The sequence below is a fragment of the Vigna angularis genome, chromosome 1 (genome assembly GCF_016808095.1).
Source record: "Vigna angularis cultivar LongXiaoDou No.4 chromosome 1, ASM1680809v1, whole genome shotgun sequence".
NCBI classification, from domain to species: Eukaryota; Viridiplantae; Streptophyta; class Magnoliopsida; order Fabales; family Fabaceae; genus Vigna; species Vigna angularis.
This window is the reverse complement of record NC_068970.1, coordinates 53,071,602-53,097,524: the sequence shown is the minus strand read 5'-3', so window position 1 is coordinate 53,097,524 and position 25,923 is coordinate 53,071,602. Positions and strand designations below refer to the sequence as shown.

Genomic DNA, 25,923 nt, shown 5'->3' with positions numbered 1-25,923 from the left:
CTTTTGTAAACCGTTCGGTCAGAATAGCTTACCTTATACAGTTTTAGTTTTAGTTCGTTCTGTAAGGTCGTTCGACTATAAGCTTAATTCTCTTTTAATATAAGACTGATCCGTAATATTATTTAATGTGATTATTCTCTTATATAGTTTTGGACTGTATTTTTGGAATGTTACAACAATACTTAAAATCAGTGACAGAATAAATAAATAACATAAATTAATCTTATAATGTACATAATCATAACCAAAATTATTCAAACAAAATTTTAAATAATTTACTTATACACAACAAACTACATAAACTACAAAGGGTGATAATTGATTATGCAACGATTATGATTGTCTTTTTTATTAATACGGTGATAACTTTTATGTATCATAGTCATATGATGTGAACATGGAATGTTTATGCTCTATAAAGAGATAAATTATATTTTAATACATATTTTTTACATTTGATATTATTTTTATTTATTTATTTATCATTTAAAAAATATAAAAAATTTAATTTTTTATAACAATTTTATCCAATGTATATTAAATGAATATTAATATGGATTGTCTTCTTATTAATTAATCTTGTCCCACCATTTCAATCAAGAATGCAAAAGGACTATATTATTGAATGCATTGTACTATAAAGCTTTTCAGATCATCCCATTACTGTAAAATAAAATCAATATTTTCATCCAACTTATTCATGAGTCCACAAATATCTTTTGGATATGTTAGTCTTTTTCACTCATTAATGGTTGTTTTTTGGTGAAAAAAAATAAAGAAAAGGATAAACAGATCAGTTTGATTGGCTAAGTACAGTAACGCATGGGCTGTGAAGTCTATCCTAACAATAACAAAACAAAATAATTCTTCCAAAATTCCATTCTCACCTCAATTTTTCAGATGGATTGTCCCAACGTTCTCGTAACTCACTCTCTTATTTTCCTCGTTTCTCTTCCCCTGCTTCAATTCCAACCCTAATTTTTGTTTGCTTTTGCATTGCATTCTTCAGATCACGGCTCCATCAGTAGGTAGGAAGAATGCAACCTTAATCTGCGTCCCTGTAATAGCGGAATCAGTTGAAAAAATGAAGATCCATATGCACAAAGCCAAAGCTGAAGGTGCAGACCTCGTCGAACTTCGATTGGACTCGTTGAACACCTTCGATCCCTTTCAAGATATTAACACTCTCATTCACCACCGTCCGTTGCCATTGTTGTTCACATACAGGTTGAAATTCCTCTCTCTCTCTTCCTCTGTGTTTTCTCATCATTCACAATTTCTGTGTGTTAGTTCAAGAAAACAAGAAAAAAAAAATTTGCATTTATTTTTTTGTCTCAGATCCTCTTTTCTTAATAAATGTATCTGTTTATAAGATGAGACTTAAATGGGTTTTATTTTTGAATGGACTATTTTTAAAGTTCACCTCGCTCATAATATTAAAATGATGTTATATTTAATTATAAATTGTCTTATAAAAATAAATTAATAACTATATTGACTACTTTTTATTATTGCATATGATTTTTTAAACAAGTAAATATAATTGTAAAAAGGGTAAATATAATTATAAAAAAAATAAGAGTATAAAAATATTTTTATTAATAATAGAAGAGAAATACATGCCTATTTTAACACAAAATATCATATTGAAGACTACTTTCATTATTAATTAACTTGGAGACTTTAAATTAAATAATTCAAGTTTTTATGCATAAAAATATATTTATCTTTTAATAATTTAAAACATTATTCCTATTTCATAATCTTTTTTATTTGTATTTTAATAAATATGTTATTATTAAATAAAAAATAAAAGGATAAATGACACCTAAAAATAAAAGAAATATGAATTAATAAAACTAAAACAATATATATATTGTTTCGATATATAAGAAAAAAAAATTATTATGCTTGTATAATTGCACCCTCCTTCTAACAAATTTGTGCTTGGACCACACATTAATTTTAACTTTGGATTCACTTTTTACTCTATTTAACAGCAAAAGAAAATTAAAATTCAAATGTAAATACCATTGTGCAGCAAGAATATTTTAAAATTAAATTAAAATAATTTCAGTCAAAATATTTTTAAAATTTTAGGTTTAACAAAATCTCTAGAATATATGATTCAGGTATCTTTCCAACAAGTTTTCTCACAAGTATTTATAAAATGGAAAAAACAAAGTGAAGTTTTCTGGAAACTAAACTTAACTTATATATAATTTAAAAATAAAAATGTATAAAAGTTACATAAGAGAATTTCTAGAAATACATAAACGAAGTTTAGCTTATGAAAAAGATTGATTTTTATTTTTTTAATTATTTATGAAAAAAATATCTAAGCAACCTGAATTTTACATGTTGTTTGGTATCAAATACTAAATATTTAAATGATGTATTAAACTTAACATTATATTAATAGTATACGCCTATTAAAACAAATATTATATATTTAATATTTAAGAACAAATCATTTAAAATATTTAATGATATTAGAATAACTAAAATATAAAAATATATATAATATTTTTATGCAACTAAGAGATCCACAACAAAGAAAAGAAAAAACAGTAAAGTTCTTTAAAAAAAAAATTAAATACAACTAGATCCATTTAATAACTAAATTGTTGCATAATCTTAATCCGGATAAACTGCTACCTTATCATCTGATCATCTATGATGTTCATTATAAAAGAAAAAAAAAACCAAAAACAAAACAACACAAAAGAAATAGTAAACTAATGTAAGAAAAACCATTCATAAAATAGGAATAAAGATGATATCACATAATTCATTCATAACAACAATATTAATAACTTTATTGGAAAAATTGATCAAATATAAATGAAAAGCTCGGGTTCAAAAATAACTCGAGTGATCTTCTATCTTCAAATAAATGAATAAAAGATGAAAAACTTAAAAGAGAAGAAAAAGAATTCTAAAGAGAATTTTTTTAAAAAAAAATTATGTTTTTAAATAATAAAATTCATTTATAAAATCTATGTTTATATTTTAAATTTTTAATATTAAAATAATCAAATCTTACATTTTAATCCTACTATCAATTCTAAAACACACCGTAAATTTTATTATTACTCTTTAATATGTTTTATCATAACATGTATCATAAAACTTGTTATTCTTTTCTAAATACAAGTATTTATTAGAAAAATATTTTTAATAAATATTAATACACAATATTTAAAAGATATAATTTTGTAAAATGTTTAAAAAAATGTATGCGGTTCTTTTTTTTATGTAAAAAAGTTATATAATTATCTTTAAATAAAGAAGTTATGAAATTGAAGGACTACATATTTAATTAAATAAAAGAAATACTTTTGTTTAATAAAAGATAAAATTATTTAATTAAAAATAATAAATGCTTATAAAAAGGTGTATCTTCTTATATAAAATGGTATAAATGAGCTTCTTGAATAATACATATTTTCCCTTTCCTAAATGATTTAGTTTTATTTTTTCTTAAGAAAAAGTGAAATTATTCTATTTCTGAATGAACTTAGTCTCTATATGAATTATTATTATACCTTTTACTAGTTTAGCAAAGAGACTATGGTCAGCCTCACCCAATAAATGCTTCGCGTTGAAATGTGAAGTAAAAAAAAATAAAAATATTGTAATATTAAAATGGCAACAATCTATCCAACGTAGTATTTAATTTGGACATGAAAAAGTGAGGAAATAAAAAAAAAGTAAGAAAAAATAAAATAACATTTTAAGTAAGATGAAATAGAATATAATCCTTTTATTTATTAACTTTAATTATTTATCATTATAATAACGAAAACAAAAACAAAAACAAAACACCTACAAATGATAATAACATATAACACTTCAAAACCGTTATTCTTTCTACAAAGAACATAACCATAATAGAATATACAAGTCAATCAACTTATTTTCTCCCATATGAGTAATTCAAATACGAAGTTATTCACACGAAAAAATTTTGAAGAGTAAAGTTGAAAATTTTATATTGACCGAAACGAGCTATATGCAGAATTGATAGAGAAATAATTACAATGTTTTAAAGCTTTTTGGATGGACGAGTCTTGTTTTAAATTTATCAGATTGAAATATTTTGAATATTTTGAATCTGTTGACCATTAGCTATGATGTGATTTGAAATCGAAAGATTTTATCTCTTTGAATGATGAAAATTCAATGCTTTTCTAAGGCCCAAATGGGAGGGTGGTATGTATGATGGCGACGAAAACAAACGGTTGGATGCACTAAGGGTAGCAATGGAGTTGGGAGCTGATTACATCGACGTTGAACTTAAGGTTGTTTTTCGCTTTCGTTTAATGTTTTGCCCCATTTGATGAAATCCAGATTATATAATGTTTGAACTATGAAACTTAGATGAAACATTTCCTATATGTCATATATCTCTAAAGGTGGCGCATCAGTTCTATGACTCTATACGTGGGAAGACATACAATCAAACCAGGGTCGTTGTTTCATCTCACAACTTTGAACTTACTCCTTCAACTGAGGATCTAAGCAACCTTGTAGCAAGAATACAAGCAACGGGAGCAGACATTGTGAAAATTGCAACAACTGCTGTGGACATTGCCGATGTGGCACGCATGTTTCAAATAATGGTGCATTCTCAAGTAAGGCATGTATGTCTAGAAATGGAAATTTTACAAGAAATTTTAACCCCATATGCACGTTTTTTCAACTTTTCTAAACCTCATTGTTGATTTTATCCATTACTGACTTTAATTTGTGTTATTGTAAAGATAACTATTGTTCTAATTTATAGGTTCCGTTGATTGGAATTGTTATGGATGATAGGGGGTTGATTTCTCGTGTACTTTGTGCGAAATTTGGTGGATATCTGACTTTCGGCACCCTTGAGTCAGGAGTAGTTTCAGCTCCTGGTCAACCTTCACTTAAGGATCTATTGCATCTATACAATTTCAGAGCACTGGCACCTGATACAAAAGTATATGGGCTTATTGGAAAGCCTGTCAGTCATAGTAAATCGCCCATGTTACTGAATGAAGCCTTCAAGTCAGTTGGTTTTAACGGTGTTTATATAATTCTATTGGTGGATAACATTGCCAATTTTCTCAGAACTTACTCTTCTACAGATTTTATGGGATTCAGGTTCCAACTTCTTATAAGAAATTTTCAATTTATATAATCTAACGTTAGATGATTTTCGAAATAGAAATTGATATTTAACATTTGTATATCAGTGTTACCATTCCTCACAAGGAGACGGCAGTTAAGTTATGTGATGAAGTTGATCCAGTGGCTAAGGTAAAATGATTTACTATTCACAATTTTGGATTGATAATTGGAAATGATTTTATTTCGTTTATCTAAATTCTTCCAATTGGTTGTGAGCACAGTCTATAGGGGCTGTGAATTGCATTATCAGAAGACCAACTGATGGGAAATTAATTGGGTATAACACAGACTACATTGGTGCTATTTCTGCAATTGAGGATGGGTTACGAGGTAGTTGTCATCTTCAGTAGCTAACCAATGTTCAATCATTGTTCTTGGTAACTGTTATTCTCAAGATGTTGTGTGTTTGTTCTTCAATTACTTCTTGGCCAGGTAAACATAATGGTAGTAGCACAGTTGTTTCTCCATTAGCCGGTAAGTTGTTTGTTGTAATTGGGGCTGGTGGTGCTGGGAAAGCAGTTGCTTATGGTGCGAAAGAGAAAGGAGCAAGGGTTGTGATCGCGAATCGTACCTACGGTAAACTTCATGATTTGCTTTTTCCTTTCTTAAAGTTAAAGCGTGTTAAACTTTCAAAGTTACTTCTCGGATGTTTCTGACAAAACATCCTATGTAGGAGATAACTGATAATGTGCTCAATTCTTAATATTGTTTTGGATGAGAAATGTCTCTAGGTACAGAAGAGAACAACAATTTTAGTAAAAATTTATATGGTGTTCAAGTTTTGGGTACAAAATCAGTGGTTTGAAGCATCAGTTGTTTTTCTTTTGGATTATATTTCTCTTGATATCTTGATAGCGAGTTTAAGAAAACTTGGATTTAGTTAATGGAAATGTCAAATCTGTCTCAGTTTTCCTCTTTTGTTTACGCTGTATACACTACTGTGCTTTTTCCTTTCAGAGTTCCTTTCTTCAAATGGTATTTTCTATGGTCCCAAATTTTTATTTTACGTGTGGATAACCTTCAAACATCAGTACTTACGAAACAACATTGTTTATGGTGTGATGTTGCTTGGTCCTCTAACAAGAATGTGTAGCTTTTTTAGCAGAAACAATCACAACTATTATTTCTGGTCAATTTGAAACATATTTAATGACATATTACATATGTACTGCACTGTTTATATATAGATCGGGCCAGAGAACTTGCTGATGCAATTGGAGGAGAAGCTTTGCCCCTTGCTGATTTGGATAATTTCCATTTGGAGGATGATATGATTCTTGCAAACACAACATCAATTGGAATGATACCAAAAGTTGACGAGACGCCTATTTCTAAGGTTTGCTCCTGTAATGTAGATGTGCCATACCAATTAGGACCTTGAAATATTGTTGGTGTAAGTTTTCAATTGGATATGTTATTGCCAATCATATCTTCTTCCATTTGCTGATGAAGTTGGTTTTCTATTCAGAGGAAATATGTTTATTGGTGTCTGAAAATGCTTATTTCATTTCTTGATCTCAAAAAAAATTATGACCAATATGATAACTTCCCTTTTGTTTTTTATGTAGCATGCTTTGAAACATTACTCCCTAGTTTTTGATGTTGTGTATACACCCAAGATGACTAGACTGTTGAAAGAAGCAGAAGAAGCAGGAGTCACCATTGTGACAGGATTTGAGATGTTTATAGGGCAAGCATATGGGCAGTTTGAGAATTTCACTGGATTGCCTGGTAAGCTGAATATAAAAATTTAATTGAAGAAAGTTTCATGTATTAATTGATCCATTTGATTTTGAAATCTTGTATTTCTTTGATGGTATTTTGAATTTGCAGCACCAAAGAAGCTCTTCAGACAAATTATGAAAGACTATTAATGAGGTTTGCAAGTGATTATCCTTATCCAATTGAATGTTAAATCTTGTATGTATTTGATTGTATATGTACGGAATAATATGTTGTCATTCCATTTGGTAGACATAAACTCGGCCATGATTAAGAATAATGTTGTTAAAGTAATAAGGAGATTAACAAATCAGGTTAGGCAATTGCTTCCTTCCACCATCAATTTCTTCCTACACCTCATTATTTCTTTTAATTGCATTCCTACCCTCCTGGTTTTATTTGAATTGTCTCCTTCGTGGAGAATTTCCCGTGCGCAAATTACATGTGTTGTGGTGTGGAGTCCCCAAAAACTTTGGTGAATGTGTTGTTGAGCTGTTGGTGGAGAGGTAGAGACGATTTGTGCAATTGAGGCACGATTGTCTATAATAAAAATGGATGCAACAACCCAGAAAGTTTACTTGTGTGTGGGACTATAGGGAATAACCACGAATGGACACATGGTGGAAGGCACAAAAAGTATGATGAGAGAAAAAGACGCATGATCCAAGAGCATAAGTACAAGGTTGAAGGAATATGACTGAGCTATTCGTTAGTATAAATGTAATAACCGTTTAGTGATAGAGAGAAAGTGGTTGGCATTTCTCTTCTCTCTTATTTAATTTTTCGGTTCCTTTTGGTCTTTCTTTTGAGAACCAATTTCATTTTTGTATTATATTGTATTCCTTTTATCAAATTTCATAGTATTGAAGCATTTCCGTTAAAAAAACAAGAATAATCTTCTTGTTTCATTAAATTGTCATTTTCGTGGTCGTTCTAGTTATCGAAAAACAAAAACACGCTTTCGAAAAACATGATCCAAAATAGGGATGGGAGGTAAAACTCGTTTCCAGATTTTCATTTTCGGAGTTGTAATATATGGTTATGGAAAATTAATTTTGTAATTATTCTTACGAAGTTGAATATATTCTACAAAGAATTCAATTTCAAGCATTCTTATCTCCAACTTGAGAGTACTCGTCTTCTTTGAAGGTACTCGTCCACTCCTAGGTAAACAAGGTTGTACTTACAAAAGACACTCTAATGTTCAAGTTAGTCAAGCACATTAGATAGTAGTAAATACAATAATTGATGAAGGTGATCAATGTAGTGTGCTATTTATACTTATGCTTATGGGCTTTTTACCTAAATAGGCATGATTCATCTAGCTAATTAACTTGATTAGTCTTTGGTTAAACAATTTGCTTAATTATACATTAATCATAATCTTGAGTTAATGAACCCAATTAACGCTTTCCATATATTGGTCCGTTGGCTGATATGTAGCTAACTAAACCTCCATAGTGCATCGTCATGTCATGACGATCAAATACATCCAGGCACAAGTGGTCGAGATATCTTCATACGTACATGGTAAGCTCATTGTTGGCTGATATGTAGTCGGCCAAGTAATCATAATGTATGGTCACACCATAAGAGTTGAGTACATACAGGCAAGGTGGCCGAGATGTCCTCAAACGCATATGGTACACTAGCCTCTAGACTCGATATTGCATGTACTTTATTCTTTATGTTGTGGCTATGATGCTTGCATCTTATGCCATCATATATAGAGAAAATTTGTATTTCTTTGGTCTCATCCTATAGGTATAATAGCCCTCACCCTTAATAAGCATGTTAATGAAGATGTTTTAATAATGAGATGTCAAGCCTAACTAGACGTGAGAGATGAAAAGTTGTTAGGTTGCAAAACGATGCCAACGAGGTAAAAAGTCACAACCTTTGATATTTGAGAAGATTTAAGGGTAAAGATGAGGGATGGGGAAGTGAAAGGTTGACATTACTTTGCTATAAATAGAGGACTCATTTATGTTAATTGAGCACCGTGAGCCTTAAGAGCTTCCTTTACTGCCAATACCTTTAAGAGAAGTTCAATACTCTATAGTCGACTAGCAACAAGTATGTCACATAGTGGATCTAATATGTGTTGCAGTAAGGGGATAAGTAGTGATAGTAGCATACTTTGTTGTCCTCTAGTGCAACACCATTTAAGGTTCGAGGGATAGTTCAAGAGATAATTATAAAGAATCAGGAAGAGCCTCCTGAGGAGGTTGCTGAGAATGGGTTGCCTTTAGAGGGATACAAATGGGTAGATCCCTTGGTGAAAAAACATTTTTTCAAATTTAGGTGGTCAACCATTCTAAACTCATGACTAAATAGTATATATATATATATATATATATATATATATATATATATATATATATATATATATATATATATGTATGTATGTATATATTCGAGGATGAGAATGTAAAGGATACAATATCTTTGGGGAGTGTTTGTGTCATAGACAATGTATGTTATAGTCGAGAAGGGTACAAAGAGGATTTCTTCTATGTATAAATGGTCTTTTTTACACAAATCCATGTCCTGTTACTTCTTAATGAGTTTACAATATGCATTTGAGGACACCTAGGCCTCTCTTGCTTAGATGTACTTAGCCATACATTATGAAAGCTTGGTGGATTACATATCGGCCAACCACGATTATACCATGTCTGTTTGAAGACATCTCGACCACTTGTGCCTATATGTACTTAAATGTCATGACATGATTGTGCACTATGGCATAAGTTGTTACCAATGAGGAGCATTGGTATCTTGAAAGCTACTGTAAAGTTTTGATGATGATAAAAGCTGAAGAATTGAAGACTCTAAATGCATCTTTGTTAAACGCATTTTGTATAAACAAATGTATAGGATAAATTGTAATGATGTAAAAATTGTTACAATTTTTCGTATTTAGTGAGTCATCACGCAAATAATCGATTATTACACAGAATAATCGATTATCACTGTTTCATTTAATATTGTCCAAGTCTATGGAATAATCGATTATTGTTCAGGATAATCGAATATCACATTTTGAAAACCCCATAACGGACACAAATAATTGACTATCACTTATGATAATCGATTATCAGTGGCAGTTGGGAGATGTCTTTTCAGTTTTTGTCCCTGCACGAAACTAGGCTTATAAATAGAGGTCTTCACAGCTCTTAGAAAAAAAAATTTCAATTGAAAGTATTAGAGCTTTGTGCCTAAGGTAAGCTCTCTGTGAGTGAAAATGATCTATGCCATTTTGAGAATACAGTTTATCTGAGGAAGTTCTCAAAGTGATAGAGTGCTCTTGTCTGGTCTTGTGAATAGGAGAAGCTCGCGCTTTGTGTGTCAAAGGTCAGAGCAGTTCTCTTCAAGTTGGCAGAGCTGTTGCTTCCGGTTCGTCCGTGGAAGGAAGTTCTTCTGGTTCGTTTGTCAAAGGAAGTTACTTGTTGCACTCTTCTGGTTCGTTTGTCGAAGGAAGGTGTTTTCTATTCTTTGCTCATTTCATTATCTTGTAATCTGTACAACTATATTTTTAGTGAAAAAGGTTAATCACTATTTATAGTGATTAACGACTGGACGTAGAATCTTTTGATTCGAACCAGGATAAAAATTCTGTGTTGATTTCTTGATCCCTAAACTCTTAGCACATCAACTGTTCGATAAAAGTTCGCTAAGAAAATCAATTTTTGAAACCGACTATTTTAACTTGTGTTGTGATCGTTACACGCTTTCCGCTATCTATATTTTATTCCGCTGCGCAACTCTATATCGGTACCGATTGTTCCGACATAAGTATGAGTAACACAACACACGAGGTACATTGATTATATTCATTAATTACTTCATTTACTATTATTTGATATGTTTGGCTAACTTGAGCGTTGAAGTGTCTTCTACAAGCACAATCGCATTAACTTAGGAGATGACGAGTACCTTTAGAGAGGACAAGAATTTTGAAGTTGGAGTTAGGAATGTTTGAAGTTGGATTCTTTGCAAAATATATTCAGTTCTGTTAGAACATTAACAATTGAGTAGATTGTACTTTGAAAGATAATTCCAAAATAGGTCTTTTGTATATCGAAAATATGATTCTGGGACTTCTCGAAAAGTTATTTCCGGTGATGTACTTCAGATTTTCAGTTCCGGTACAATTTTTGATAGCAAACCTCCTAGCTAGATTGGACCAAAACTTGAAGAGATGCTATGGTGAGGTGAAAGGGTGCAGAAGCAAGGTGGATGTTGGTAGGTTAGGCTCACGGCCTTGGTGCTTTGTGGGTAAATGGATGGTGTTTAGATGTTGCTCTTAGAGAGGTTAGGCCAACTCTAGAGGAATGTGGCTAGAGAAAACCACATGGGATGCTCTAGCCTTTGTTGACTTAAGGTGAGTATTATGACACAAAAATGACAACATGACTTTACTCAAAATTCAAAGGTGAGTATTAGATGGGAGACACATCTATTTATAAGCTAAGGTTGTCTTCAGTAAAAACAAGACCTAAAAAGTCAAACTTGGTTAGCTTGAAGAGCAAGATAAAAAATCCTTTAGGAAAAGGACATGTGACCACTACATATAAGCAATTCCCTCCAATTTGAGCATGATAAATGGTCATTCTCACAAAGGTTGGATGACCCACTCCCTTGCTCACCAAGTTAGATTGAAAATTTTGACCCCTTGGTCATTCAGTTCAATATTGAGCCTTGGCCTTTGTTGACTCAAGTGGTCAAAAAACCATATATACTTAATACTAGGCCCAAAATTATTCCGACTCTATAAGCTTTATAATGATCCAAAATGATCTAAAAGAGAGAGTTTATGTTCATCTTCCACAAATGACTTCAACTTTTCTTTAAAATATTTAGTCATGACTAGGAAGTATGTCATCAGTTTTAAACACCTCCCCATTTGGGATTTTCATTTCAGTGGCTTTTTCAACTCCACATGCTTACCTAATGCGGTATCAAGCTTCCTCTACATTACTCTCCGCATACATTCCCAAGTGAAAATGAGGGGAAGGACAACATGCAACACCATCTACTGAATGCAGAAGAACAATGTGTACCATAGTTGAAGCCAGAAAACAGAATGCTCACAAGGAAGAACCACCACATTTGCAGAGTGAAAAAGGAAGGTATGTAAAAACAAAAGGGTTAAAGTAAATAACCCAAAAAATTACTTTTGAAACTTCACATCAATAATGGGCTACATGAAGCAATTGCCATGAGATTAAGATGTCCTAAATACTCCTAGATTAGGTTTAGCCTACTTGGCTTAAAACTCAGATAACCCACAAAATAAGTATAAATGAAGGCACTGTTTAGGAGTTAAAAATGTTCATTATTGCATTTAATATATACGATGTATTATTTACTTAACGTCAAAACATCCATCTCAACATTTCGGCTGGAGAAGAAGTAAGCATTTTCCTGCATAGAAATTAGATTTTGCAAGAACATCTTAATCCTTATAAGAACAGTGTACATATGAACTGAATATGGTAACTATCAGTATTGACTTGTTTTATATTCTGTTATCTTTTAATTATTAAGATATATTCTTGAAAACGATTATACATGGAGACAAAAATTAGAAAAGATTGTCGGTGTTTGTAACCAAATGTAGGACCAGATACAATAAAGAAAAAGAAATTGAAATGTGAAAGAGAAACAGAAAGAGAAAAGAAAAAAAAAATACTAGACCTTGATCACCCGTTCTCACGTTAAATACTAGTTAAAAATGAAGAGCCAACATTAATGTCTAAAGTGTTGTTTTAAATACATTATTAATCATGTAATTAATCTGTTTGGTTCTTTCTTACTGTTTGAAAACTCCTTCAGTTGTTTGGAATTTGGCATGACCATGTCAAACAACAAAACCTTTATTTTTTGTTTAAAAAAGTTCATTACTTTTTAGTTTGTTTTCTAAAAAATAAGAAAGAAAACACCGATACTGAGTGAATTATTTTTCAGTTTGTTTGCTCAAAAAAACAGAAAGAAAACAGCGACAGAGAAACAAACCTAGTTTACCAAATTTATTAATTTTGTCAATATGAAATTAAATTTATTTTCATACTTCACATACTTATCTAACTTAAATATTTCAATCTTAGTTTAAATATTTTTATTTTATAAATCTAAGTATTCATACATATTTTTTTATGGGTGTGAAATATTCTTGTGTCTATACCAGAAGACATTTCATAAGTTGGAAACTTTAGTTTTGTATGGGTGTGAAATTGACAATTTTAGGACTCTTTATATTTTATAATAGTCAATTGGAACATTTTTGTATAAATTATTTTTTTAATTCAATCAACTAACTTGCAAATTTTCAAATTTAATTAACTTTTAATCATTTCAATTTATAATTGCCATATATATATATATATATATATATATATTAGTTTTTACCAAAAACATAGTGAGGGATAAGGAGATTACGCGTGCGAATTAAATATAAAACTAATTCAATGTAATATAATTGAATATATCATCATTTAAAATATACAATTATTTTTTTATTAAGATTAAAATTAAATTTTATTACTTTAAAATATATAAAAGAATAGTTAGAGTAATAATATACTTTGTACTTTTTCAAATAAGTTGTGATATAAAATACGTTTATTTTTCTTTTTAATAATTTATTTCAAGAGTCATATTTAAGACAACATTTAATTAATTGAAACTATAAAATTTGTGTTATTATTATATTTGATTACACATTTTTCAATTATAAATAATATAATATTAGTTATTGTTTCAGTAGGGATTTGTAAGATCGAGATACTATCATTTTCTGTCGTATCTTTTTTGTCTTTGGTTGTCTAGAACGTCTGTCTTCCTTCTGTTTGGGCCGCTTGCTTGTCCTCATAACCACTCAGTCTCCTACTGTTGGTCGTTCGGTAATGGTGCGAACCGCTCAGTCTCCTTCTTGACAGAGGGGGAGGTACCTGCAAAAGGCACTCCGACGCTCAAGTTAGGCGTATGTTATGGAGCCTTAGCTCTCAAGAAAGTGATTTTGTTATCACTGTGGAGTATTTTCGAGTGTGAGTAGAACGTACCTGGCTTTTGGCCCTGTTGTTGTATTTATAAGTACATAATCAAATAAAAACAAACTTACTTGAAGATTCAGTCAGTTACTCATAAATGAATATCTCTAATGAGATATCTTTGGTTATTTTAACCGTTTGGTTATTTTAACCATTTACTGGACCTGTGGCCCAATAATAATATCTTAAATGTTGTCCCAATTACGACCCGACATTGATATAGCGGTTTGGACCGAACGGTTCCTAGTGTTAACCGTTCGGTCCTGGGCTTATACCATACATATGCCCCCCAAGTCCAAGTTAACCCCGGTTAACTATAGGACTTATGATGAGGTATTTGGGGAGGCTGTGTTCGATGCTCCTTAAGCTTTCATTTCTCCTTGGGCGGTGGCAGACTTTAGGGGTTAACTTAGAACATTCTGTAGATCAATGAAACTTGAGTGAGAGTTCACGGAGAACGTTCCTCACTAAGCAGTTGCTCAAAGTTGATAGTGGTTCGACCGTTTGGTTTGGCACTAGGAGTTCCTGGAGAACGTCCTAGTGAGAGGGCTTTACCTCTCGGCTTTGAGCTAGAAATTCTTCTTAGTGAACGAGAGTGATCATCCATCGGGGACTACCTTCACTGCTCGATTTTACGACCTAGGAGTTACGGAGAACTTCCTAGCGGACGAGAGTGATCGTCCATCGAGGACTACCTTCACTGCTCGGTTTTACGACCTATGAGTTACGGAGAACTTCCTAGTGGATGAGAGTGATCGTCCATTGGGGACTGCCTTCACCGTTCGGTTTTACGACCTAAGAGTTACGAAGAACTTCCAAGGAACGAGAGTGACTGCCCATCGGGGACTGCCTTCACTGTTCGGTTTTATGACCTAGGAGTTACGAAGAACTTCCTAGTGGACGAGAGTGACCGTCCATCAGGGACTGCCTTCACCACTCGGTTTTACGACCTAAGAGTTACAAAGAACTTCCTAGTGGACGAGAGTGACCGTCCATGGGGGACTGCCTTCACCGCTTGATTTTACGACCTAGGAGTTACGAAGAACTTCCTAGTGGACGAGAGTAACCGTCCATTGGGGACTTCCTTCACCACTCGGTTTTACGACCTAGGAGTTACATAGAACTTCCTAGTAGACGAGAGTGACCGTTCATCGGAGACTGCCTTCACCGCTTAGAGTGACCGAGCATTTGTGAGGTCGAATAGCCGAGCATTTGTGAGGCCGAGTGACTGAATACTTGTAAGGCCGAATACTTGTGAGGTCGAATGACCAAGTACCTGTGAGACTGAATGGTCGAGCAGTTGAGGCCATGTGACTGAGTACCTATAAGGCCGAATGATCGAGCAGTTGAGGCCGAAGGGGCTGAACATCTATGAGACCTAGTGGCCGAGTACTCGTAAGGCCGAATGATTGAGTAGTTGAGGTCGAAGGGGCCGAATACCTGTGAGGCCAAGTGACCGAGTACCTGTGAGGCTGAATGGTTGATAGTTGAACACTCGAAGCCATGGAAGGCCGAGCAGTTGAGGCCGAAGGGCCATATACCTATGAGGCCAAATGGCCTAATAGTTGAGGCCGAAGGGTCGAATACATATGATGTCGAACGGTCGAATTCCTGTGAGGCCGAACGCCCAAATACTTGTGAGGCCGAATGACCGAATTCCTGTGAGGCTGAACGACGAAAGTACGTGCAAGGTTGAAGGACCGAATACCTGAGACCGAATGGCCGAGCACCTGAGGCCGAATGGCCGAATGGAAACTCTGGTTGATAGATCGAATGACTTGCTAGAGTATTGGTTCTCTCCTTTCCCAACCGTTCGGGTTAGTGTGATGGGAATGTTGGACCTTCGTGCTTTCATTGTATCACGGTGTTTTTCGTGGTCATCATTGGGTTTCTTCAGCTAGCTCTTAGCCCCACGGTGGGCGCCAAAATGTTTCAGTAGGGATTTGTAGGACCGAGAGACTATCCTTTTCTGACGTGTCTTCCTTGTCTTTGTCTGCCTGAAACGCTTGTCTTCCTTCAGTCTGGGCCGCTTGCTTGTCCTCATGACCGCTCAATCTCTTGCTGTTGGCCTTTCGGTAATGGCACGAACCGCTCGGTCTCCTTCTTGACAGAGGGGGAGGTACTTGCAAAAGGCACTCCAACGCTCAAGTTAGGCGTATGTTATGGAGCCTTAGCTCTCAAGGAAGTGATTTTGTTATCACTGTGGAGTATTGTCGAGTGTGAGTAGAACGTACCTGGCTTTTGGTCCTGTTATTGTATTTATAAGTACATAATCAAATAAAAACAAACTTACATGAAGATTCGGTCAGTTACTCATAAATGATTTTATCAATATCTTTAATCAGATATCTTTAGTTATGAATATCTCTAATGAGATATTTTTGGTTATTTTAACCGTTTGTTGGACCTGTGACCCAATAATAATATCTTAAATGTTGGCCCAATTATGACGACATTGATATAGCGGTTTGGACCGAATAGTTCCCAGTATTGACCGTTCGGTCCTGGGCCTATACCATACAGTCATCATTATAAATTTTAACATCTAAACTACTATGATAAATCAAAATCCATAAATAGTTTATCATTATATAAAATTTATTAAAAAAAAAAGAATTTAAAACATGAGAATCACACGAAAATCATAATAAAATTATATTTCATGAAACAAAGGTAAAATATATCTATTACGAAAAAAATATAAATAAATATATAAAAATAAAACATTAAACCACTTGTATTATTCTATATCAATCAAAGTTAAATTAGTTAATTTATTATCACAATAATTTCTCTCACAAAAGGCCTAAGAAACTTTGAATGATATATATTTACAAATGCAAGCATCGATGTTATTCCAAAGAAATCACTCGTTGATCCAAAAAATCATGACAAACTAAAGAAGAATCGCTCTTTAACCAAAGTCTATAAAAATCCTTCCTCCAAACATGCTCTAAAACATAAATGACTCCTAAAAAATTTAACACAAATAGAAGTCTACAACCCTAAACAAGTTGAAAAACTATCAACATATTCACCTCGACTTCTTCTAAATATACTAGCACATGAAACTAAATCAGGATAGCATGTAACTGCAACATAATTAGTCACCTTAAGCCAATTAGCATATCAAAAAATCAAAGATAATATTATTAATATGTTTTTAAATTAATTTCCAAATATTAATTCCTTAATTTAAAAAATAGTAGAAAAAAAAGAAATTGTATCATGAAATCTATCATAATTTCTCATCTTCCAAATCATTGCAATAACCACTTTAATGACAACTACTTTTATCGTCTTAAGCAAAGGACAACAACATAAATTTAAAATATTTTCTAATAATAAATATACTTTTTAATATTTTAAACCTTTATATATGTTTTATCAAATTATAAAATATGTAAGTTGGATTTCAGTATCCCCGTGATTGGAATATGCATTAAGCTATTGCAAAATGAGTTTATCTATAAAACTTGATAAATACTTGTACAAAAATAAATCTAAGAAAAAAAACTCATTTTATAACTTAAAGATTAATTTACGTATAATTTAAAAGTAAAAATTTAAATAAGTTGTACAAAAAAAGTTATAAAGAAGACCTATACATAAAGTTAATTTTAGTTTAATAATTATTTTTTTCTTCAATGGGAGAAATTTCTTCAATGGATTTTTATTCCCTCAAATAACAACTATCTATCAAACATTGTTAAGCTTAAGACTAACGAACTTCAACATAAAATGGCTTAATAATTCAATGTACACAACTTTTCTTACATCTTACAAAGTCATGGAAAGTCAAACTTAATAGAAAGTCTAACTTGTAGGTAATCCCTTAAACACGTGTTAATGCACCACCACAAAAATTGTTCATTTATACATTATTCTTAATTGTGATATGCAAAATAAATAAAAAATAAATAATTAAATAAATAATTTAGTATATTAGATATTAATATATATTTTTAGTATGATAAAAATATTACAGTATTAATATAAATTGTTAATATGATTGAATAGATGCTTAGTTTTGAGTAACTCAAAATATCCATTTGTTTAGTATGAGAAAAGTTAACTTAATCGCGCAATTAAATTAATAACAATTTTAAATTTATAAAACAAAAAGTAAAAGATAAATATTTTATTTATTATTAATTACATAACAATTGTTGAAAACTGTTCACGAATTAAAAGTATTATAAAATACGGTAGTATATACGTAACATGTATATATATTTATAGAAAAATATAAATAATATTAAAAGTAGAAAGATTATTAAAAAAATGTATATGAATAAAAAGTATTTTGCAAAGAAATTTATCTATTTTTACTTTATTTAATTATCTGTAAATATTATTTATTAAGTAATTTATTTAAACTAAATGCATGGACACCTATAGTTATTGGGGTAGAAAAGCATGATTGTTAAATTATTATTAGTTATAGTCTTCACTAGGTGACAAAAGTGTAATTGTGTTGACACGTGGCAGCAAGTCATGCTTAATACTATTAAACATTCTTGATTAGAAGTTATGAAGCTTTAATTATCTTTGCTGTCTCTTTTCAATTTGGAAATTACGTATTGTCGAGCACTATCTGCCGTCCACATACATATATTTGACCCAGTGAATATAATCAAATTTTGAATGACTTTAAAATGGAAAAATCAATTCAAATTCACTGGATTTCTTTTTTTGCCTTGATATACAATGTAATTATGATGATTATACAAATTGATCGTATCATAATATTTATTCTGGTTTTAAATTAAAATAACTTTAATTAATTTCATGTTTTATTTTAATATTGGTATAATTAAGTTTTAAAGTATAATAAATTTTTAAAAAAATTAATTGAGTTTTTACTAATTGTGTTCACGTTTAATTTTTTTATTAACAAAGTGACGTGAAACTCGTATTTATGTTATCCAATGACTATAAAATGTTGAAGTAGATATAACTATTTGATACAAAATGACGTATTTAAATTCGAGATGTTTATGTTAATTAATTCACCTTCAATAGTAATAGTTGGTCAATTTTTGAAGATTTTAAGATTCCTATCTGTAGGAAAAGTTTGAAGGAATTGAAGCTTCTAGATTTTGTCCGACCATGACTATTGGATGCATATGCGTCATGCTAACATCACCTTCCTCAAATTTCCATTAATCTTCCACTTTTCACATGAATACTTTAAATTAAGACCAACATGACATATATTCAATTCTAGACACATCTTAATTAATGAACTAACACATTCTTACAATAATTTAATATGAAAAATATTAAATTTAATATTTCTCAGAATCTACCTAAGACATCTCAACTATTAATTTTCTCAAATTTAATACTTTAACTAGTTCACTTAAAAAAAAATATAAAATATCAACTACATCATATATCCATCCTCTCTTAATCTTGCTTTTAAATGAACTCATTTGAATTATTAAATTTAATAAAATCAAATGAATGTAATTTCACTATAAATACATATAACTATATATATATATATATATATATATATATATATATATATATATATATATATATATATATATATATATATATATAAAGATAATTGTACCCACAAGTATTTATAATATTTTACGTTTTCGTTAAATCTTGATGAGAAAAATAACGTTTGTTTTGTTTACCAAGAAAAAAAATTATATATGATATGGAAATTTATGCCTACGCTATGTTATAAACTGCAATAAACAAATTGATATGTAACTATTTTTTAAAATGTAACATATGTATTGTAAGAAAAACTTTACACAAATATTACTTAAAATTTAATTTATATATTATTAGCTATTAAAAATGTATAATTAAATTTTATTAAATAATTTATTATATATTTATTTTTATTTTTAATTTGAAGCTAATTTTACTGAATATGTTTCGGCTAACCATTTTATAACACCCTTTATTTACTTATATATGCAACACATAAAAATGTATCAAGGACATATCCAAATAAAGGAATTTAAAATTAATGTAATTTAAAAGATAAATAAAAATATATTAATATATATCAGCATATATAACTAAAAACTACTAGCAGATACTTTCTATCACGGTTATAAAAAGTTTTCTATATTAATTCTCAAATTAATATAAATACAGTTTATATATAAAGTTTTTACTTGCCGATTATGCTATAATTGATACGAAGAGTCTCATTATTATTCCATTTCCAAAATTTTCAAAGAAACCTTAATTTTACCATAAAAAATATACTTTATCTTAATTTCATGCTCACTACAGTTGTATTCACTTTCTACTCCACTTTCTTCACCTCTTCTCCATTCACTTTCTATTTCACTTTCTTTTCTTTGTTTACAAGGTTTTCGTTTTTACCGTTTCTTCGCCTCAAATACCACTATCATCATTCACTTCTTCACCAATAAGACTTTAGACTCCGATTTCGACATATCTAACACAATAAACACAATATGATATTGACCTAAGAAACACAATAAATACCAATAATAGACTCAATATACACAATAACATATTAAGGTCCAAAGCTGACAAGAGCGACCTCTAAGAGAACGAAAAGCGACCACTAACATGTTGAGTTAATGAAAATAATACATCTTGAAAAGTTTCACATCACATAGGATAAGCAATGAAGTGAGTGTTAATGACTATATAATGAACTCTAAGTTCACAGTTTTAGTTGCCCCAAGTCAAAGACACTTTAAGCTTGTATTTAACTTTCATTATACTCTAGTAGTAAAGTGTTGTGTGATTTTGATTAAATTTTTGTTTTGAAGAGTGTAGGTGTACTTGGGATCAAAGAGCATGAAAGAGTGACCTATGCGTTGTGCAAATTTTCACATAATATTATTATCTGGTTGTCATTAGATAACGATTGAGGTTTTTCTCCAGTTTTATAGTTTCCATGTTATATTATTGTGTTGATTATTTTGATCTTATTTCTTTATTGGTCAGGTGATTTTCGAGGGTAAAAGACGTTGATGTTCTTCATGATGATGTATTTTTTCTCATCAGAGTGGTATTAAGAGCTCATGATTTAATAGGATATTCTTAATATGCTTTATGGTTGCAACTTAGTCTAATTTTCCACATGAGAAAATATTAGTTTCTTGTTTTTGGAGAATCATCCTTGGCTATTGAAGTTGCAATGAAATTTGAAAGTTCTATCAAATGTGACATAGAGAAATTTGATTAAAGGAATATTGTTGTAGCAGGGTTTCTGGAGGTCCGACGAAGTGCAAAGATGGTGATGTTGGATTTGTAGTGGAGGTCGCATTTTATGGCGAGTGTGCTCTTGGATCCGTAGAGGAGGTCATAGAGGAGGTCGTAGTTGATGCTCATGTGTCTCAATGAGTGCTCTCAGTGGATTGCATTATGTTGGCGTACTTAAGATCTTCATGTTGTTATGTCATGTGAGGCGCGATGGAAATATGATTTGTGTGTGGCGATTTGCGGTAGGTCTATGTAAGAGGTGTTTATCGGATTGCATATATGCTTCGGTTCTTATGCGGTGTAGCTCATTGATCTATGATTTCATGGTGTGCAATTTGGGCTTTCATGGTCATCGCACTCTACATGTTGTAGCAAGTTCCAGTGATGCGCTTGGAGGTTTGGTGGGTTGTTGAGTTTGGATCGGCAACTGGATTGAGCTTATGGTAGCTCGCGTATGTTATCTAGCGACCGTGTTTGTGGATCTTCAACTTTTTGTGGCTCGCAATTCTTCTTCCTTGTTGTTGTATCGTAGTAGAAGAAGGTTGGAGATGGAGCTGCGGTGAGGTGCAACAATTTTTACCGAGTGCGTAGGGAAGAGTTGTAGTGGTTTGTGTTGTGCTAATGAGATCTAGCTCATCTTGCTGTTGTGCGTTTTCCAACGAGTGTCAAATAGTAAGGCTATAATAACATGTGATATGTTACTCCGGTGAGTGCAGATCTGCATCATAGGTTGTTGGTGCGAGATTTTTGTCGTCAAAAAATGTTCACAGTGGTTGTTATTGCTTCGAGGGTGCATAAGGTCTTTGTGGCTGCTCCAATGATTGCATAATGGTCTAGTGGTGGATAATGATTCCTGGCGAGCAACAAGGAGGAATGCTAGCTGTGTTGCTTGATCTACTAGAAGAAAAAGATGATGATGTGGCATCTCCAAGTTAGTTAGATATAAAAGTAAGATTGTGACATGTGGTAGCTCCTGGTTGGTCAAATTTGAAAGTAGAGGATAGTGACACGTGACAACTCTTAGTTTTGTAGATTTTAAATGTTAGAGTGACTCTTTTCTGGCAATAGTAATACACGAGTATTGACTAAGATTGATGCAGGATTTGTGGTGATTATACATGGGCATTGGTTAACTTTAAGCAGGATGTGGTAATTATACACAACACTGACTAATATTGATGTAGGGTGTATGATGATTATACACATGCATTGGTTAGCTTTGATGTAGGATGTGTGGTAATTATGCAAGGACATTGGCTAATATTGATGTAGGGTGTGTGATGATTATACCTATCCTTGGTTAACTTTGATGCAAGTGTGCAGTGAAAATGAAACTATTGAGATGATTTAATTCCAAATGAGTATACTCTTTATGGTGGAGTGTGATTGCTAGTATAGGATGTATTTATTTTACTCATGGTAGAGATTGTTGATTTGATGAAAATAATATATCTTGGCCTCAACTGTTCGGCCATACCTCGGCCTCAACTGCTCGACCAACCATGGCCTTAGAGCTACTTGAACAACCATAACCTTATAGGTACTTGGCCAACCATGGCCTCAACCATTCAGCCATACCTTGGCCTCAACTGCTCAGCCATATCTTAGACTCAACTGCTTGATGCCAAACTTGGCCTCAACTGTTCAGCTTCAACCATTCGGCCTTTCCTTGGCCTCAACTACTCGGCCACCCAAGGTCTCAAAGGAATCTCGGCCAGTCTCACCGAAAGTCGGTGGCCGTGGATTGTCACTAAAGGAATCTCGACCGACCTCATCGAAGGTCAGCGACAATGGATCTTCACCTAAGGAATCCTGTACGGCCTCACCGAAGGTCGGCGACGGTGAATATTCACCAAATGAGTCCCTATCGACCTCACTAAAGGTCAGAAACCTTGGATCTTTACCTAAGGAATCCCGGTCGACCTCATTGAAGGTCGGTGATCGTGGATCTTCTTCACTAAAGGAGTCCTTGCTGGCCTCATTGAAATTTGATGACTATAGATCTCCACGACATGTCACTTAAGCATGATCAATAGCCTATCTGGCTTGGGCGTCAAAGGCACAACCTGTTTTAGTCTTCCAACCACTTACCTTAATCGACGAATAAAGAAGGCACAAAGACAAAGGTCAACTAGAGAACCCGTCCTTATCGAGATGACATCTGTAGAACCCCTTCGCATAATAACATCATGCTCGGGCTTGAGGGGCTTGTGTACCGTACGGTCTGGTGTGTACCGTACAGTCTAGCCGAGGGACCAAGTAACACTCAGGCCCATCACCCAGGCCGTTCACCTAGGTCGTCCTCCCATGCCGTTCATCCACCCAGGTCGTCCTCCCGGGTCATCCACCCTAGCATAGGTTATGCCCAATACGACCTACTAATATAGTCAGATTATCAGCTGTAATGACTCATTAAGCCTCTAATGTAGATTAAGGTGTTATTGGGCGTCATTAGGCCCACGAAAGGTAAAAGTCCATTACAACTAGTATAAATAAAGGTCTCAAGTATGACTTTAGGATTATTATGCATAATATATGTATCACATTTTGTGCTAACCGTTCGTTTACATTACTAACTTGAGCGTCAGAGTGCTTATGACAGGTGCTCACCCACACGGTTTGGACAAGAAGGAAGGAAAACGAACAACGTAACTTAAATGATGAAGAACCACTAAAAAGCTATATGGTCTTAAAAACAACTTCATGTACTTTAATAAATTTCAACCCATATCGAAAACATAACTCAATATTTTTCTTTACTAATAATTAGTTATGTCGACAAAAGAATTAAAAATACCAAATGTTTAAGAACCTAATATAACTAAAACATTCAAGAGAAGATAAATAAGTTGATAACCTTTCTCAATTGAGAGAATCATTAAAGCCTTAAAATACTCATTAGTAAAATTAAATAATTATGATTAAAAGAATTAAAACAAAAGAAAACTTATTCTAAATGAAATTTTCATTTTTTAGAAATAAAAAAAGAAGTCACATAAAAGAGATGAAAAAAAAGTAAAAAAATAAATAAGGAACAGGTCAAAAGAAGAATACAGAAAAAAATAAAAGAACTATACTTATCTTTATGAACATAAAATTTAACTTTATTGTATCTTTTTAACTAATTTTACTAGTTATATGAAATTAAAAAATTTAATCAAATTTGTTATCTTTGCAGACATTAAATTATTATGGATTAATTATGTTTTTTTCTTCTTAAATTATAAAGCAAAGTAAGTTTGATCCACTTATATCCTTAACCTTAAAATGTTTGAATCTAATCTCAATTAATTATTAGTCGTATCAACTTTTCTTTTTTATGTGACCAACAACGTGTCACGTCATCCATTATTTTTTTGACACATTTAATTTTTTTCTTTTGTTTTTTTTTTCTTTTATTATCATATTTATTATATATTGGCTTGATAGTGGAAATAAAGTTAAATTAGAAGAAAGTAGTTAAAAACAAAAAATTTATTCTTATTTTTTTTATTTGAGTAGTAATCATCTACAAAACTCATTAATTTGTAAGTTTTTTTTTTAAAAACTAATACTATTAAAAAATCATAATACATTATTATTTAAATAATTCATTTATTTTAATTTTTTAGATTTTACAATTTCATGTATAATTAATAATTTAAAGCAATATTACTCAATATTAATATTAAAATATGTGATGTGTTGAATCTAAATTATGTTTTTAATATGAAGAGTAAAAAAATAGTCTACTAGAAAACATTTAATAGTGTAAAGTTTAAGTAATCATTTATTGTTTACTACTTGTATTAGATGATGTTTTGTTAATTATCTTAATGTTTTGTTAATTATCTTAATGTTTTGTGTTATTCCTTTTCCTTAGTTCTATATACAGAGAACATGTGAAACTTTTTGAGCATGTGATATACATTGTATTAAAACTTATACCGTGTATGTAGAGTCTTCTATTATAACACAATTATTATTATTTATTTGTGTTGTTGTAATTGGTATGTGAATCTCAATTAACACTTTTTTGTGTGGAGGCAAGAGAATGATAGTAAAAAAAGAGTAAGATTTGAATATATGATACTAAGTTTGATATTGAGAAGTTTTCTAATAAGAAGTACTTTAGATTATGATGATCTCTTTTGATAAATAAGGATGTGTTTATGCAAAAAGGATGAGACAAACATGTTATTGTCTTTGTCTCAAAAAAAGAAGACTAACATGATCAATAAAGTTAAAAATGCAATAATTTTGGGACTTGGAGATAAAACAACTGACAAATTTTAACAAGAGTCTAGACGATCTTGAAAATATTGACGTGAAATTTAAAGAAGAAGATAAGTCTTTACTTCTTCTTAGTGTCTTGCCTAAGAAACTTTGGCATTTTAAAGATATTTTATTTTCTAGGAAAGAAAAAGTAATTAGTTTAGATGTGGTATAACCCTCAAATTAAGGAGCTTCATATGCTTCAATAATCTAAGATAAATGATAAAAGTTGAGTTTGAATGTTTCAAAGTCAAAGAGTATGAATAAAAGGAAGGCGTAAAGGAAGAAACCAAAACATTCATCAAACAATATTGTTTAGAGAAAGTGAGGAATGAAAGGGGGTGACAAGAGAGTTGAGCATACGTGACTACTTTTTGCGCTAGCCAAAATATCATACTTCTAGTTGATCATTAGATAGATATATGATGAGAGAACTAAACACATCAGTGTTATATTACACTTCATTAGAGATGTTATTATATATAGAAAAATCATAATTATGAAAGTAACT

The 25,923-nt window shown here is 31.6% G+C and overlaps 1 protein-coding gene across 4 annotated transcripts; it reads left to right on the top strand.

The window, feature by feature from the left end:
* Positions 1–829: 829 nt before the first annotated feature.
* LOC108336703 (bifunctional 3-dehydroquinate dehydratase/shikimate dehydrogenase, chloroplastic) lies at positions 830–12,283 on the top strand. Of its 4 annotated transcripts, none has more exons than XM_017573174.2 (12): positions 830–921; positions 1,010–1,227; positions 4,199–4,304; positions 4,419–4,646; positions 4,790–5,136; positions 5,229–5,292; positions 5,385–5,493; positions 5,596–5,739; positions 6,351–6,499; positions 6,732–6,894; positions 6,997–7,041; positions 11,813–12,283. In XM_017573174.2, the coding sequence occupies exons 1-11, from the start codon at positions 901–903 to the stop codon at positions 7,035–7,037; spliced, it is 1,590 nt and encodes a 529-aa protein (XP_017428663.1). In that variant the 5' UTR covers positions 830–900; the 3' UTR covers positions 7,038–7,041; positions 11,813–12,283. The 4 variants fall into 4 exon arrangements, with proteins under 4 accessions (XP_017428663.1, XP_017428668.1, XP_017428672.1 ...); XM_017573179.2 differs by lacking the exon at positions 11,813–12,283 and adding an exon at positions 7,138–7,208; XM_017573183.2 differs by lacking the exon at positions 11,813–12,283 and having other exon boundaries at positions 4,419–4,637; positions 6,997–7,208.
* The last annotated feature ends 13,640 nt before the right edge of the window (positions 12,284–25,923 follow it).